Genomic DNA, 17,898 nt, shown 5'->3' with positions numbered 1-17,898 from the left:
TAAGATGGAGGACATGGCAACGCATGGGAGAAGATGGTACGAGGACATAGCAACATGGTGGACATAGCAACAGAACCTAGCACGGACGACATAGCAACAGGGCCTAACATGGTGTACATAGCAACAAGGCCCTTCATGGTAGGCATCGAAAAATGACATAGAAAGAGGTTTCTCCATTCTAAGATCCATCACAATGTGGACATGGGGGATTCTGTGACAGAAAATTATCTGAAATTTGTAAACATAATGAGGCTGACATGAAAAATATTTGTTAGGAATTTTCAAGTGTTCCTCACTGCAGATCCAAATGGGTGGAGCTTGACATCCAGCTCCGCCCAAAAATAAACCGCTCCTCATACGGAGCTCCTAACATCCACCCACACCGTAGCGTTATACCAGTGGTGGGCTATCAGGGCCAGCAAGGCCTCCTCGCTGGCCTAAACACTATCAGAATCACTGACTTATGTTTTAATATATGTTTTCCATGAATATGTATTAAATTATTTCCAATAGTCTATTCTCTTCATTTCATAGCTTTTCTCTTGGTTGCGCTGCTTCCACTAGTGTATGTTTATGTTAGAGCTTTTATCCAATCATATTTCAGCCATCATTTGTTGCCAGGGTCAAAGAAATCTGCCTTGACGCCTTCAGAATCGAAAGTGCAGGCGTCTGTAGCTTAAAGTAAGTGGCAATGACGTTGTTGCTTTAACCAATTCGATTTCGAGTTGGCAACATCGAGGCCATCTAGCAGGCGTCCAGTGACGTCTGCATTTTCATGTCCTTTGATTGGATGGTCAGAGAGGTACTAGTCAGAGCCAGCAAAGCATCTATAGCTACCGGCACGAACTAAAATAAAGCGAATAATAAATAAATAAATTAAGCGATTCCCTGAAGGGAATTAAAACTTACTCCAAAAACACGACTGGACAGACTCAACTTTCAGCATTAGCCTCCATGGCGATAGAAAGGGACTTATTGTTGGAACTGAAATGCACAGATAAACTGTACAACAGAGTAATCTAACCCTTCTTGAGGAAAGAAAGGAGGATGAAAAAAAACGAGAACAGTTTATATTTCTAGTTTTGAGCACGATCAACAATGTAAGGTCAGAATCACATTGTTGGTCAACAAGTGATTCTCTTGCTCTGAAAAGTATTTTGCACACATAAAAACTAGAAAAGTTGATTTTTCTGTTCCTTTTAATGCAAACGTGTTACTAGGCTTACAAAAGGGTTATTAAGCCATTCACCACCATTTGGATGTGAAGTACATTAGTTTTGAGCACAATCAACATTGTAAGGTCAGAATCACATTGTTGGTCAAAAAGTGATTCTCTCGCTCTGAAAAGCATTTTGCACACATAAAAAATAGAAAAGTTGATATTTCTGTTCCTTTCGATGCAAACGTGTTACTAGGCTTCCAAAAGGGTTATTAAGCCATACACCACGATTTGTAAGTGATGTACATTTGTTTAGAGCACAATCAACAATTTAACGTCAGAATCACATTGTTGGTCAAAAAGTGATTCTCTCGCTCTGAAAAGCATTTTGCACACATAAAAACTAGAAGTTGATATATCTGTTCCTTTCAATGCAAACGTGTTACCAGGCTTCCAAAAGGGATAATACGCCATGCACCACCATTTGACTAACTCTTCTTGAGGAAAGAAAGGAGGATGGGCTTTGCGTACAAATAATCAGTCGTTTTGGTGAGTAATGCATTTTATTTAAACGTTTTAATATTTTTGTCATTTAATTAGGTTAATATTGATGTTTCTGCTAGAGATGATGTATGTATGGCAGCTGTGGTTACAGTGAAAATAGACTTGTTGAATTTTCCTAATTGGGTTTTTGCTTTAGTAATGGCATTCTTTCTTGCTACATGAGATACCTGTCTGTGATGCAACGCCCTGTTATACTGCATTTCTGTGTAATATTGATGGTTTCTATAGCCGTGGAGTCAAATTATGGCATTAAGAGGTGGATTAGTTCATGTAGGACACCAGTGTAGGCCTAGGGGTGAAATGCACGGCCCGCAACTGCGTTATACTATAGGTGTCCGAGAAGCACAACCCCCTCTCGGACGTCAGTCAATCACCGGCTCTCTGGGCCTAGAGCCAGAGGTTACTTGAACTTGTGCTCCGGAGTTGTATGAGTGAGTTGGGGAGGGGCTGGATCTGGGCGGGGACTGCGGCTGTAACCAAGAGTAGAGCTGGACTAAGCCAAGCTCCACCAATTTGCACTGTAGTGAGAAACCTTTCTTCATTTGCCTATTGAAAAAAATATTTTGAGTCATTGTAATACAGTTTTAATCAAATAAGTTGGAAACAGTTGACATTGTTAAGTCTGGATGCATAGGCGTCGATTACGCTGGGAACACGTTCCCACCAGATTTCGTCAAGATTATTACACGGGTCTTTTCAATGCCGTGGAACACTCAGTTCACTTGCATGGGCACTTCACAACTTCCGGCGGTGAATTATATTTGATAATTCACCGTTGCTAAGTATTATTGACCGCTGTCAAGGAAGACAAAGAACTTTTTGCCTCTAATGACGTCATTGGTACCACTCCTCAAGTAGTTTGGTAACTTTTCAACCCCAGCGTCTTCGGTTGCTAAGCGACGTCAACGTCTTTGGCGGACTATTTCTCTGCTGATCAACACTACGAATGCTGGTAACAAATAAATTGTAAACAGACACACCATGTGAAGTTATTTTTTCGTTTTGGCTAGTAGCCGTGTAATAAGCGGGATAATGTATAGAACGTAGCCGGTCATTATCGAAAATAAGCCCCTTCAGGCAGGGCAAGACAAGGTTTTTTTTGCCTCTGATTTACGTCATCTGTATCACTCCACAGTCCGGTAGACTTATCAACCCCAGCGTATTCGGTTGCTAAGCGACGTCAACAACTTTGGCAAACAATGCTGATCAATGCTACGAATGATAACAAATACATTGGAAAAAGACACACTGTGTGAAGTTAATTTTTAGATTTGGCAAGTAGCCATTACTAATGATACCAATACTCTTTGGCTGGGATGATGAGGCATCAGACAATCAAGTCATTTTAGCCTGAATACATAGGTAAAAAGCACCAGAGCAGGTTGCTAGTGTAACAGTGTAAATAATAACTTGGGTTTAATGTTAAATTCCTGTCAAACTTGGGACTGCAACAAAAGGTTTTTTTGTGTATTTTAGGTCCACAGCGGAAGTTTGTTTCGCACTTAATGCCGGGCATTTTGTTTTGCGCTCAGAAGTGAGATGCTGTTACGCTGTGGGTAAGTTGCTGTTCTGTTCGCTCTGACATAAAGTCAGTTATGAAGGAAAACTACGGTTCATATGATGTGTAAACTATCAGCATTTGTTGTATAACATGCTTGACTAATGAGGCATTTATAAAACCAGTAGTTTTGTTGCTTTGTGACGAATTGTTGCCATGTGCGAGGAATGTTTTAGCTAGCTACTCTCAGCACGAGGTGTACGTGACCTGTATATGCTAATGCCAAGCTCCACTTTTGTAGTGTGAGTGAGAACAGACTGCAAGGCTTTTCCATTAATTGCACACTGTTCGTGTTTACTGTCCCATGTTGCAGGTATGTTTATTTGTACTGTTTTACATGCAATGTTGTTGCAATGTTCAGGGCTCCAGACTAACTTTTTCCTTGGGTGCACTGGTGCGCCTAAAGTTTTAATTTGGGTGCACCAGCACGTATTTATGGTGCACCCAAGTTTTGAGTTGTTGACGGGGGGGGGGGGGGGGTGGGGGGGGGGGAAGGGGCGTTGAACCGTGCCTGCCTTGCGCTGAGTTGTTGACGGGGGGGGGGGGGGGCGTTGGACCGTGCCTGCCTTGCGCTGAGTTGTTGATGGACGGACGGACGGACGGGGCAACTGCACCGGTTGCACCATCGATATTTACGCCATTGATTAATAATATTTTGACCATTAAATAAATGCCTTAAATAAATGCTGAATCTGTATCTCTCAAAAAGTATATCGTCAGACAATGCCAAGGGATCGGTTCTGTCCTGAAAAACCCTCTGTCTCCGGAGAGACGCCTGTACGATAAGTGCGCCGTGGTCCATGAGAACACCCAAAAATGGTGACGCCATTATCGGAGGAGGGGCTAGGAAGCTGCGCACGCCGATATAAGTAGCCGATCTCCGGGTAGACTCGCTGAAAAGCTGCTCCCGACCAGGTTTGGTTGCGAGCGTAAGTCAGCAATGGTGATACAGCGACGCTTAAAGAGATCGACTTTCATGGTACAGCTAACCCAGGCTTTCAGCTCAACATACCTCGCTAACCCTCTAATCGAGCTTCGTAGTACAGGCCCCTGGATTGGGCTTCGCGGGTTTGTTTACCGGCGTTGCTATTGTTACCGGTCTTGCGTGTTCCAACGGTTTATTAGGTATCTAATAAATCGCTTTCTAATCAATACTTCATTCACTGCCTCTTCCGTGGTTATTACAATATTATGAATAGACTGCTCTGTAAAAAAATAAAATAATAATAATTATACCAGATAAATTTTCAGTCGCACCGGTGCGCCCAAATAAAATATTTGGTCGCACTACCCCGAATTCTAGGCGCATGTGCGCCCAAATTTGGCGCACTCTGGAGCCCTGTGTTGTGTAATTAATATGTGAGTGCTCTTTTACACTGGATTTTTCAATATGTGTTTTGGACTTGTGATTGCAAAACTGAGTCTGTTTTGATGTTAGACTAATGTTATGCAAGTTGAGCTAATTCTGAATGTTGTCAATACAAATAATAGCATTAATTTATTGTCTGTTACTCACTATTACAGACCATTAGGATCTTTTATGTTTTTATATTTTGTTTACAAGTATGTTTTTCACACCAAATGTTACCACTATACGATCACTGTTAGAAGTAAAATGCTGTTACGCTGTGGTGCGAGCAAGGTGGTGTTGGCAGGGGTAGAGGAGTGTTGAGTTCTCCTATGTTTTTGCAGTTTGAAACACCTGTACATGGGCGTGGTATTGTTTTGGGGGAAGTGAGAGTACACCAGGGTTCCCTTTGATCAGTAGGGATGTGTCCCCTCCTCTAAGTCATCCGCAACACACCAGTTCTGCTGCCCCTAGCCCTGTGGCCCTTGTTAATTAAATTGTAAATCAGATGGGAGATGTGATTCAGCATGTTACTCAGAGGTTTTACAGAACATTATAACCCAATTCAGCCCATCTGTGAGGACCCCCTTTAACCAATGCTGCCACTTCCTCAGCCAATGCTGAAATGTCTACTTCAAACATGCTTGACGGCTCTCATTTGCGGCTTGTATCTCACAGAAAGCTGAAAGATCCCCCATGCTTCAGAGGGGAGAGCTCTGACTGTGTCTGTTAGAGAGTGGGAGGATGTCATGAGAACTTATATTAAGAAAAGTAACCTCAGACCCGAGGAACAAGCTGAGGAGATCCTTGTTCACCTTAGGGGAAAAGCTAAAGACATCGCCCGGGTGGGTACCAGAAACAGTGTCATAGACATCACCCATGACCCTGAAGCCATCTATGCTCTCTAGGGCTGTAACGATACACAAACTCACGATTCGGTTTGTATCACGATTTTTGACCCACGGTTCGATACATCCCACGATTTTTTGAAATTTAAAAAGCATTTTATTTAAACAACACTTATATACCAATTAACTTAATGTAACATTTAATAACAAATAATTTGGAACACTGAACAGATTTGAACAGAAAGAATACCATTAAAGTATAGCTAAATGAATAAAGAAATAACGTGTGGGAGGATGCTTTTTTCAACTGTTTGGTTGGTGTAGTGAAATATCCTTATTAGCACTTCTTATTAGGCTATGTAGCTTAAATAATGACATAATCAGGCCGTATAGAATGCAACATGTTTAATAGCCTAACTTTCAATAGATGGAGAAAAACCTGAATGTCATGAACGTCGCAATAACGAGGCGTTACGAGTAGCATATGTGTGTGCGCCAGAATGGCAATGTGCGTATGCGTGTGTGAGTGACGTCAGCGAGTGAGTGGATGAGCGAGGAGAGCGAGCGGTAGCGCGTGTGTCTAGTGAAGAAGCGAACGAGTCCGGTAGAATAAAGTACCCATCCTGTCAATAATCGGTGGCCGCTTCATTCCGACCTATAAGCAGACAAACTGCCAGTCAAATCACACAAAACACTAGAGACAGGATAAACACAGGCCCCCTCTGGATAAATGTCGTTCATATCGCATATGAGCACTTCGACGGCTGTGGAGAAATGCGATCCTCCGTAGCCACGGAGGATTGCAGTCGCATACTTACGGCATCGATAGGAGGGGGCGCTGTCAGCAGACTATTATTTAGACAAATTATTAGCAAATTTCAATCGGACAATTTGACCGCAGAGTTAGAAAGGGCGTATCGCGCTTCTGCCTTCTCACACCACGAGACAGGTTCGTGGCTTTGAGTATCGCGATTTTCGGTTTGATACGCGTATCGTTACAGCCCTAATGCTCTCCTACGAAAGCACTTTGGTTCTGCCCCATGCTCATGTGATGGAAAATCTACATGTTGTATTGTTTTGGTCTATATGAATTTAAGTTTTGTTGCTATTCTGTGTAATTTTAGATAGTGTCTGCCTTCTGCTCTCCTTTTGGGTCATTTAAAGTGTGAACGTTCGAGAGTCGTCTGATGCATTTTATTGCCTGCCTGTTCCTATGTTTTCGTGTGTTGTAAATCAGATTACAAGCAATGCTTTGATGTATGGGCTTGTTTCCTCGACCCGCTGGCTAGCGTCAACGAGGCCAGAAGGTCACTCACGGCTGCCGACCCCTCAAATGGCATCGGGGGGGGGGCTTCAATAGAAAAGATTACCATCTGGTAAACAAAGGCTGTTGGTTTTATGGGGGGGACACACCCTCCAGAAGCCAACCGAAGTGAATAAGAACTCATTACTTTCAAACACTCCGTGGACTTGTCTGAGCGTACCTTCAGAGAATGAAGTAACACGCAAAGAGGAGCTCCCATCTGAGGCCTCAGATTATTGTAATGTATGCCTGTTATGTTGTTTGTTGATGCATGTTGTGATGTATCTTTGTTCGTACTTTTATTACAAATATATATAATCATTAATTGTCAACAGTATTCTGTGCTTTTTTGCATCTAAATATCTCATCTGCTTAGACGCAATATCTGATACAGAAATTGCCACGACAGTTGGGGGCTCGTCCGGGATACCTAACCTGAAGATTCTACGAAATATCAGCTTCCAAGACAGGTCTGAGGATTCGTTCTCAGTCCCAAAGCTCTACCTCGCCTCCAGGTGACTATAACCAGACTAATGGGCCGAGGAAAGGGTGCCTGTGGGGGATAAACTAGTGGTTCTTCAGTACGGTATCCAAAGGAAAAAGAATTTGAGCAGGTGAGATCACAATACTGTTAAAGCTTCAAAATAAAATCCGTTACAGGAACGGTATATAAATGTTTCGGTAAACGTAAACTTATATCTGAACTTAGGCCTCGTTCAAAGAAACTCTGTTATAGGAACAGGCGGTAGCTCCGCTTCGCTTCCGTCAATATATATATGGCTATATAGGTAACAGAAAGGGCAGCTAGAGTCTGTCGGGGGAACGGGAAAAAGGGAAACCCGTTGAAGCGCGGTTGGTGTTATATATATATATAAATAATAATAATAGGTATTCATTAATAAATATATGTATATGTGTGTAGTAACAAGGAGGTTTCGGCAATATTAGATAATTTGTTAAATAATAACTAGTGTAAAAGGATCTAAAATATGGGGAACAAATCTGGAAAAACTGAGATAACGGGGCCTGCGAAGGTGATGTTGGAGAAGCATGGTGAAGCGGCTCTGGAGGGTTTAAAATATTGGTGCAAACTGGGCTTTCCTGAAATGGGGAGTTTTAGCTTAAAACGATTACAGGAGTTAGAGAGACGATTGTTGGAGTCAGAAATGAAAAAGAAAAGTTCCAAACTATGTTGGTGTGCATTTTATTTGTGGGAAAGAGAGGGCCAGGATAGAAAAAAAAATCAGCCAGGGACAGAGAGCGTAGAGAGTGTAGGGATTTTTAATCTCAATGTCACCCGAGATATAAACCCGGACCTGGACTGCACCGGCGGACCGCGTGCGAGTCCCCCTTCACCTCCCCCGTATGACAACGCCCAGGAAACCGCCGAATCGGACAATCTCTACCCTGACCTCAAAGATGAGGAGAAAACACCCGTATGCAGCACGGCAGGAGATAGGCCTGCAACTCGTAGCCAGAGGAAAGGTCCACAATCATTCCAGCAGGCGATGGCCACACCGACCAAGCGGGAACCCGTCGCCAGCCGCTTGAGGAACCAGGGAATGGCGTTCTCCCCAACTCTTAAACATGGGGACGTGATGGATGGACAATTCCCCAATTCCCCATGGGGTTCAGTACATGAAGTACTGAACCCCAAGGATGGCAGTCCAGCATACGTTTTCCGTGCATGGAGACCCAGTGACATTAAGGACATAGCGGAATGGCTCCCAGACCCATCTGCAGTGGGAGGGGCTGCCTTCGCCACAGCCCTTCAAGAGTTGGTCCAACAACACAAGGCCTCCATCAGCGAAGTTCGCCAACTCTGTACGTACAGACTGACCCTAAGGTGGGGTCGTATCCAAGGCGACATGCCCGGGAGGGACGAAGCTGATTTAATGTTCAATTGGGATCAAGGGTCCGTGTACCGCCGCCTGGTAGAGGGACTGTGTGAACGGGCCAGGGGGGCGTTCCCCATGGTTAGAGATTGGACCGCTATTCGAAAAATCAAACAAATAGAAGGCGAGACGGTGGCTGACTTGATGGACCGCATTGAAAAGGTGTTCAAGATCCACGGGGGAGTGCCTGTACCAACCGACCGAGTGGTTCAGACTCCGTACGAAGAAAATCTCACCGCGGCCTTCCTGGATGCGTTGACCGACCAAATATCGGAATTCATAGAGACACACTGCATTGGGTGGCGTACCGCCAGACTTGATTTGATTGTAAGACACGCGACCCACACAGAAAACCTCTTCATGAAGAAAGAAAAGTTCGGGAAGAATAGAAAAGAAGAGATAACCGAAAAGCTCCAGCTCGCCCAACTGGAGGCCCTGGAGAATCCTAAGCCCACCCGTCGTGACAAAGACCAAAGACATTACAGATGATGACTGTGGTCAGTTCTTATCTCTGCTCTCCAACTCTGAAAAATGGCGGGGAGGGCCCATGACTGCCAAGATCGGCACAGTGAAGCTAAGGCAGAGTATTACACTTGAACCTCTGCGTGAATACCATGTCTGGGGCAAGCTGCCTGCATCCGCACCTTTGTCAGTGGGGAGCACAGTCATCGTCGAACCGACTCAGTCAAGATCAAGGCCCAGAAATGTGCTGGTTGGCCGGGTTGTCACACCTCTGTGGGGCGACAGGTGGGTCCCCCTTAAACTGATCAATCCTAGCAGCAAGGCATTGACTCTGAAGAGAAACTGCAAGATTGCAGACGTTTTCCAATGTGTCGCAGTTGAGGAGCTGCCTTTCCCTGAAAAGGTTTCTGTAAATATCCAAGATGTCACACAGGGCTCTGTGTCGACAAAGTCCCCCGAGCAGAGAAAAGAGGTTTTAAACAACTTGGGACTACAAGACTTGGACTTGGATGGTTGTGAGGTGTCTGACCAGTGGAAAGATAGACTTCTGCAGCTCGTTGTGAAGTATGAGTCTTCTCAAGGGACAAGATGGACTGCGGGGAGGCTAAGGACTTCGTCCACAAAATACCCCTCGTGGACGAGAGGCCGTTTCGCCTGCCTTACCGCCGAGTGCCTCCAACACAGTACGAGCAGCTGAGAACTGCACTGAATGAGATGGAGGAAAAAGGCATAATCCGGAAGTCACACAGTGAGTACGCTTCACCACTGGTCTTGGTGTAGAAAAAGGATGGCAGTCTGCGCATTTGTACCGATTTCAGATGGCTCAATGCAAAGACTGTGAAGGATGCACATCCACTGCCTCACCAAGTTGATACCATTGCTGCTCTTGGAGGAAATGTCTTCTTTTCGACCATGGACTTGACTTCTGGATTTAACAATGTACCACTTCATGAGGCACACAAGAAGTACACAGCCTTTTCCTCCCCCTTTGGCCTCCATGAGTACAATAGGATGCCCCAAGGTCTATTTAACAGTCCCGCAACTTTCATGAGGATGATGTTATCAATCTTCGGAGATGAAAATTTCAGCAGCTTGCTCTGTTATTTAGACGACTTGATGGTCTTCGCCCCCAGTGAGCAGCTGGCCATTGAACGTCTGGAGATGGTGTTCTCCCGTCTGAAAACTCACAAACTCAAACTTGCTCCCAAGAAATGTCATCTCCTGAAGAGCTCAGTTAAGTTTCTCGGGCATATCATCTGTGCAGATGGGGTGAGAACAGACCCTGACCAGGTCAAGGCCATTTCTGATGTAGGAGAGGCAGAGTTAATGGAGAATGATGGTGTCATGCCCTCCTGCAAAAAGATCAGATCTTTCCTTGGCATGGTCTTTTATTACCAGCATTTCATTTCTGACTGCTCCGAAAAGCCAAACCTCTCTTCAGGCTCATTTCTGGACGGCAAGTTCAATCCCAGGCCAAGAAAAGAGGGAGGTTCAAGAAACAGTCCTCTGCCCCACCAGCTATAACACCAAGTGACTGGACTGATGCATGTCAGAAATCATTTTCAAACACTGAAAAGTGAACTTACTCATCGTGTCACCTTGGCTCACCCTAACTTCGACCAGCCTTTCATCCTTGCTGTCGATGCTTCTTTTGATGGCATTGGAGCCGTCTTGTCACAAGTGGCACCTGGTGAAACAATTGCAAGGCCTGTCGCCTTCGCCAGCAAGACGTTGACCCATTCTCAAATGAACTACCCTGCACACAGGCTGGAATTTCTGGCACTGAAATGGGCCGTATGTGACAAATTCAGTCATTGGCTAAAGGCTAAACACTTCACCGCCTGGACGGATAACAATCCCCTGTCCTACATTCTTACAAAACGACGCTTGGATGCGTGTGAGCAAAGGTGGGTGGCCAAGCTGGCAGTGTTCAACTTTGATCTTAAGTACGTTCCAGGAGTTAAGAACACTGTTGCAGACGCTTTGAGCCGTGAGCCATTCGTTCAGTCATGTGTTGGTTACCGCTTGCAGAAAGAGCCATATATCACATTATTGGATGAAGTCAATGGAGTTGTCAGAGGTACAGTGCAGGATGCTTTTCGACTGACAAACAACTGTCAGGTTGTTCAAGGTGCAAGGTCAAAGTCAACAGACCTCAGTGATGTCCATGATCCTCAGACTGAGGGAAGTTCCATCAGCTCGGACGAGGTGTCAGCTGCACTAAGCGCTCATCGTGGTTGTGGAAATCTCAATGCTAACCTACCATTGCCATAGTTGCCTGATGAAGACCCTTCCACTGTTATTCCTCAGAGCCAGTTTTTGAGCATTCAAGGGCAAGACCAAACGATAAGTACAGTCCTGTTCTATGTGCAGCGAAAAAGGAAAGCTACCAGACGCGAGGCTGCAGCTGAACCTGCCTGCGTCAGTAAGCTCCTCAGACACTGGAAAAAGCTCAAAGTACAAAATGGGATTCTGTACAGGGTGAGAAAAGACAACCGACTGAACAAAAAGCTGTCCCAGTTCATTGTACCAGATGGCCTTAAACATCAGATTCTCCTTGGCCTCCATGACAATGCTGGCCATCAGGGCCTTGCACGAACCCTCTCCCTCGCCAGAGAAATGTTTTTCTGGGCTGGCATGGAAACAGACATCATAAACCATGTACGACGATGTGAAAGATGTATTGTTGGCAAAACCATTGAACCTGCAGCCCGTGCACCCCTTGAATCCATTCACACATCAGAACCAATGGAACTGGTGTGCATCGACTTTTGGACAGCTGAACTGAGTGACAAAACAACAGTTGATGTCTTGGTCATAACTGACCACTTCTCCAAAATGGCGCACGCCTTCCCCTGTCAGAGTCAAACTGCAAAACATGTTGCCCGTCGATCGTGGGATGATTTCTTCTGCGTGTATGGCTTTCCCAAGAGAATCCATTCGGATCAGGGGGCCAACTTCAAGAGCAGGCTCCTGAAGGAACTTTTGGAGATGGCAGGGGTGAAGAAGTCACACACCACACCTGACCACCCAATGGGTAATGGTGTCACAGAACGCTTCAACAGGACGCTGGGGAATATGTTAAGAACCCTTCCCCCAACTGCAAAAGCCAGGTGGCCTCAGGTGCTGCGGACTCTAACCTTTTGTTACAACTGTACAATACATGAGACGACCGGCTTTGCCCCATTTTACCTCATGTATGGATGGGTTCCACGTCTCCCTATCAACATCATGTTCCAGCATGTGCTTCGAGATGACAAAGTGATCAGCCATAATGAGTTTGTCTTCCGGTTGAAGCAGGACTTGAGCGAAGCCTCGCGGATTGCTCAGAAACACACCCTTGACGAGCAAGCACGTCATGCCAGGCTGTACAACCGCAAAGTAAAGGGCTCTCCACTAGCTATGGGTGATCGAGTGTTGTTGGCCAACCGTGGTGAAAGAGGAAAAAGGAAGCTGGCTGAAAAGTGGGACTCTACACCTTATGATGTTGTGTCTGTGATGTCTGGTGATCAACGTGTACAGAATAAGAGATGCCATTACCGGCAGAGAGAGAGTCCCAGTTTACTTTCTTGCCGTGGATGAAACTCCTGCCTCTCTTGTGGACTCAGATAACCAGGATGTGGCATGTGCAAGTGGTCGAGACTCTGTGGAGATGAACGATGCAGATGGCTACAACCGGACTTTGGACTTGCTAATGCACTTCCCTGACCCAGTGTCCGTCAGTGTAGCTCATTCCCCTGACCCAGTGTCCGTCATTGTAGCTCATTCCCCTGACTCAGTCCTTGTCAGTGCGGCTCACTCGCCTGACTCAGTCCCTGCCAGTGTTGCTCATTTACCTGTGCCAGGCATGTCTCACTTGACTCCCACAGAAGATGTTGATGAAAACACTGCTATTTGTTCACAACCTCACAGTCTTCATGCCTGCCCGGGTGGTGCAGTCACTACCAGATATGGGAGACATGTCAGACCTCCCAAAAAGTTGATTCATGAGATGTCAACACAAAGGGTTGAGCATACAGTACCTTTCCTGGTTCAAGTCCTGTGCATGAATTCTTTCACAGACTGTTTAAGGTCTAAATGACCAGGAGATTTTTTTACCCCCCAGTTTTGTATGGGCTACATCCAAGTACTATTTGTTTGTTTTTGTGAACTTGGGTATGCAATGTGTATTGCCTTGAACAAGATGTTCAGAAGGTGTATATGGCATCTTCTACTGTTCTGTGAAAAGTATTGGGCTTGGTACCACCTGATCCTTTTGCACTCCTTAAGGGAGGATTTTGTATTGACTGTAATTTACATCAGTGATATGGTTTCTATTTGAGCAACTCTGGATTTGTCTGAAGTTTAACAGAATTTAAAGGGGGTGTATGTAACAGTGTAAATAATAACTTGGGTTTAATGTTAAATTCCTGTCAAACTTGGGACTGCAACAAAAGGTTTTTTTGTGTATTTTATTTTGAAAGTCCACAGCGGAAGTTAGTTTCACACTTAATGCTGGGCATTTTGTTTCGCGCTCAGAAGTAAAATGCTGTTACGCTATGGGTAAGTTGCTGTTCTGTTCGCTCGGACATAAAGTCACTTATAAATGAAAACTACGGTTCATATGATGTGTAAACTATCAGCATTTGTTGTATAACATGCTTGACTAAGGAGGCATTTGTAAAACCTGTAGTTATGTTGCTTTGTGACAAATTGTTGCCGTAGTGTGTGAATTGTCTTTCGGCTAGCTGCCAACATGTGCGAGGAATGTTTTAGCTAGCTACTCTCAGCACGAGGTGTACGTGACCTGTATATGCTAATGTCAAGCTCCTCTTTTGCAGTGCGAGCGAGAACAGACTGCAAGGCTTTTCCATTAATTGCAAACTGTTCGTGTTTACTGTCCCATGTTGCAGGTATGTTTATTTGTACTGTTTTACATGCAATGTTGAGTGCTCTTTTACACTGGATTTTTCAATGTGTTTTGGACTTGTGATTGCAAAACTGAGTCTGTTTTGATGTTAGACTAATGTTATGTAAGTTGAGCTAATTCTGAATGTTGTCAACAAATAATAGCATTTATTTATTGACTGTTACTCACTATTACAGACCATTAGGATCTTTTATGTTTTTATATTTTGTTTACAAGTATGTTTTTCAAACAAAATGTTATCACTATACGATCACTGTTAGAAGTAAAATGCTGTTACGCTGTGGTGCGAGCGAGAACAGACTGCAAGGCTTTTCCATTAATTGCACACTGTTCGTGTTTACTGTCTCATGTTGCAGATCTAAGAAATAAAGCCAGTCCAGTGCTCCATCCGACCTGTCCTCCTGAGGTTAATTCAAATAACAGCAGAAGTAGTATTACAAAGGTCACACTAGTACCATGGACAGTATCAGAACGATAACCTGTTGAACTAAATGGATGTGGTAGGCTACACCACGGGATGCATCTGCAGACCACTGACACATAAATAAATGTAAGACACGATATTTATTGCTTAAGATTTGCTGGTACTGTGGCGAGGTCTTTTGTGTTTTTTTGCACTCAAGTGGTCGGCTGTTTTAACTTGCAATTGATAGTCGGTGGAGTCAGTCTGTTGTTGACACAAAGTGACTTTTGGTCATTCTTGCTTTGCTTGAATTCTGGAATAATTGTGGGGGGGAGTGCATGAGTTTTGGTCAGAATGCCTGATGTAGGCTAGTTTTGATGGAATGCGTGTTGTGAAATGAGAACAGTCAGCTCATGATGTGCGACAAATATTTTTTTCTTTTTCAATCTTGCCGACTTTTGTAGTGCTGTGTAGCCACACGTTTGGCCCTTCTGAACTTAAACACGCAATTAATTTCCTTTCCTAGCTCCTCTTGTTTATGTTGTTAGCTTAGCTATGTCATCTCACGTTGTCGACATTGGATACATGGAGCAGAACATAGTGAGTCATATGTCCGATGCTTTTAAGAAACGTTTTCTTCAATAAACATGGCAGGCAGATGATTTTGTATACATTTTATTCCTTAGTAATTAGCTACATGGGTATGCCGTCTTTCAGAACCTTTCATTACCGGCACTAAAGATAGAAAAAAAGAGTGCATCCTCATTGTCCCCAGCAAATTTCAAACCAAACTGACGCCCATGTCTGGATGTCACGTGAATTTGAGTTTAACAGATTAAATCTTTATTAGAATATTGAGTCTCAAAGGGTTTCACAAACCGATCATACATCCCTCAGACCCTCAAAGACTCCCGAGAGACAAGGACCAAGGGACCCACCTGTTTGTCTATGAACTCCCTGGTGTCCTTCTCCATGTGTCCCTCATACAGGTTGGTGGTCAGGTTCATCAGGCCGATCTTAGACAGGCCAAAGTCTGTCAGCTTGATGTGGCCCATGGACGTGATTAACAGACTGGAGGGAGAGGTAGAGGAGGGGATAAGGATTTAGATTAAAAAGGTGGAGAACAAGAATGTGGGAGGCACCAAGGTCAAAAAACACAAGAGGAAAATATCTAACTCTATAGGGACTAATAGCAGCAGTATTATTCTATTATTGGCTCTAGAGCAAGCACAGTAGCACTGACTAACGTCAACTTTTTGCTGTTGTAACACCTGAATATCCCAACCGGGTTAAGTGAAGTGTTTCCATCGCCACTGTAGGAGTACTGACTAATACTGCGTGTGGAGGGAAAGCCTCTGAAGCAGGGACACACTCACTTGTCGGGTTTGAGGTCCCGGTGTACGATGCCATAGTTGTGGAGGTACTCCAAGGCCAACACCGTCTCGGCAAAGTACATGCGGGTCATTTCCACGGGTAGAGGACCCATGTTCTTCAGAAGGTTAGCACAGTCCCCACCTACAAACAAGCAGGCAGACAAAAATCATGAACCATGTTTTCATTCTCTCTTACATTGTGAGGCTGCAGGGTTTCACATCCGGACAAAAAGTGTATGGCTTCCAACCAATAAAGTTAACTCTCAGTTACGTTAGATAAAATTGTCTAAAAGACATAATAGAAAAGAATTGCCCATATCTAATTGGCCATTACGTTCCTGAGGGGACATTTGCATGTAACATTAGAATCAAACGACTGTAAGGGCACACTCACACTAGGCCATCTGTACCGTGCCCAAGTACGTTTACCTCCTAAAGTCTAGATCGCCATCCGTAGTCAAGTACAGTTCAATTCCGTGGCCTGAGTACACTTCAGAGAGATGTGCTCAGGCCACGGTACAGATGCTAATGAGCCGACACGCGCACACGCACGGATATGCAATCTGAGGTGGATGACATATAGTTCATGCGACCCTTCTACCCCATTAAACAATAAACATGGCGGCAAGCGGTTCACGAGTAGTTTCACGTTGGTGCAATAGCAAAGTTGAGTGTTTGATCAAAAATCCCCCATTCTTCAAGGCGCAGGCTTTCTTTGTTCACTGGAGAAGGCGGAGCTACGCAGGGAGTCTAGACCTCTTTAAAATAATTTGCATACTCCCAAATGTTTTTATTGTTTTATGAATGAAGACACCCGCATGCAAGAATAAGTTCACGTCTGAGTGTAGGCTACAAACACGATTTACTATTTACAAGTGCAAAAACGCCAACATATTCTTTATTTTTCTGACCACTTATTTTTTATCCAGACAACAGCCTCGTAAGGACAGTTCCTCTGCGACTCCCTCGTAGATCGCACCATCTTTCAACGTCTTTGTTTAATACGACTGCTTCTCTCACATGATCAGCAGTTTGCGGATTTCACTTTCTCTCCAGTTAGAACTGCTCATGATCATATCGCTGCGTTGTCTCTCTGGAGACAGCGCAGCAACACCTCTACCCAAGCCCCCCCCTGGAACCGCGGAGCCGAGTAGCTCAAGCAGACAATTTACCTCGGGGAGTGTAAACGCCTGCTTGTGTAAACGCCAGTGAGATAGGGCTGTAGAATGGGTCCAAATAAAAAAAAGTGCCCCCCCCCCCCCTAAATGTACTTGAGTAGGGTACAGTGCAACTTTGCTTAGTGTGAGTGCATCCTAAGTCTTACTACACGTCAACGCCACCCCCCGAACCCAACCCCTGGTATGAAACTAGAGCCTCACAGTCGTCCACAGTACCTTCCACATACTCCATGACCATACAGAGGTGTCTCCTGGTCTCAAAGGAGCAGAACATGGACACCACAAAGGGGTTCTCGGCAAAGGTCAGGATGTCTCGCTCCACAAAGGCCTGCTGGATCTGGTTCCTCAGCACCAGGTTCTGCCGGTTGATCTTCTTCATTGCAAAGCGCTGCCTGGTCTCCTTGTGCCGGACCAGGTACACGGCCCTAGGGGCGACATACCGGACAGGAATCATGTTCAAGGGATTTCGTTTTTTTAAACAATGTCAAGGGGGTCAAGGGAGGCAGGTGACAAATAGCCACAGGTTTTGAAAATAACACCCACAAAGTGGTAATGAAACTTCATTGTTCTTTGGTGATCCTGGTATATCTAGGTAGAATATTCAGGAAATCCTATCCCTATTCCTTACCCATAAGCCCCGTTGCTTATCAACTTGATGGTTTCAAAGTCACTTTCCAGAGGTTTCCGTCGTGTTGGAGTGAGAGTCTGAGGAAACTTGTTCTAGACAGAGACAGAAAATCAGCATTTTCAATAGCCTGTAGCTACAGAGAATAAGCCCTACCACAGTATCAGTTCAGCTCCATTGGGGTATTGTTTTTAGGTCAAAATAACCGTAATATTAAGCCTTTGTGTGCTGATATATTTGGTGCATTCTATTACATTTACTTATTCATATAAT

At 44.6% G+C, this 17,898-nt stretch overlaps 1 protein-coding gene across 3 annotated transcripts in view; it reads right to left on the bottom strand.

Moving 5' to 3' along the window:
- LOC115555194 (microtubule-associated serine/threonine-protein kinase 3) overlaps positions 1–17,898 on the bottom strand; it is a 266,613-nt gene that overhangs the window by 105,703 nt on the left and 143,012 nt on the right. For all 3 annotated transcript variants that reach the window (XM_030371885.1, XM_030371886.1, XM_030371887.1), the window contains 4 exons: positions 17,629–17,720; positions 17,217–17,425; positions 15,826–15,964; positions 15,388–15,520 (listed from right to left, as the gene is read on the bottom strand). In XM_030371885.1, the coding sequence (XP_030227745.1) occupies positions 15,388–15,520; positions 15,826–15,964; positions 17,217–17,425; positions 17,629–17,720 (573 nt within the window). The remainder of the gene's footprint in view (positions 1–15,387; positions 15,521–15,825; positions 15,965–17,216; positions 17,426–17,628; positions 17,721–17,898) is intronic.

Source organism: Gadus morhua, chromosome 12 (genome assembly GCF_902167405.1).
Source record: "Gadus morhua chromosome 12, gadMor3.0, whole genome shotgun sequence".
In the NCBI taxonomy this organism is placed as follows: Eukaryota; Metazoa; Chordata; class Actinopteri; order Gadiformes; family Gadidae; genus Gadus; species Gadus morhua.
The sequence above is the reverse complement of the archived record's forward strand: the minus strand, read 5'-3'. Positions and strand labels throughout refer to the sequence as shown.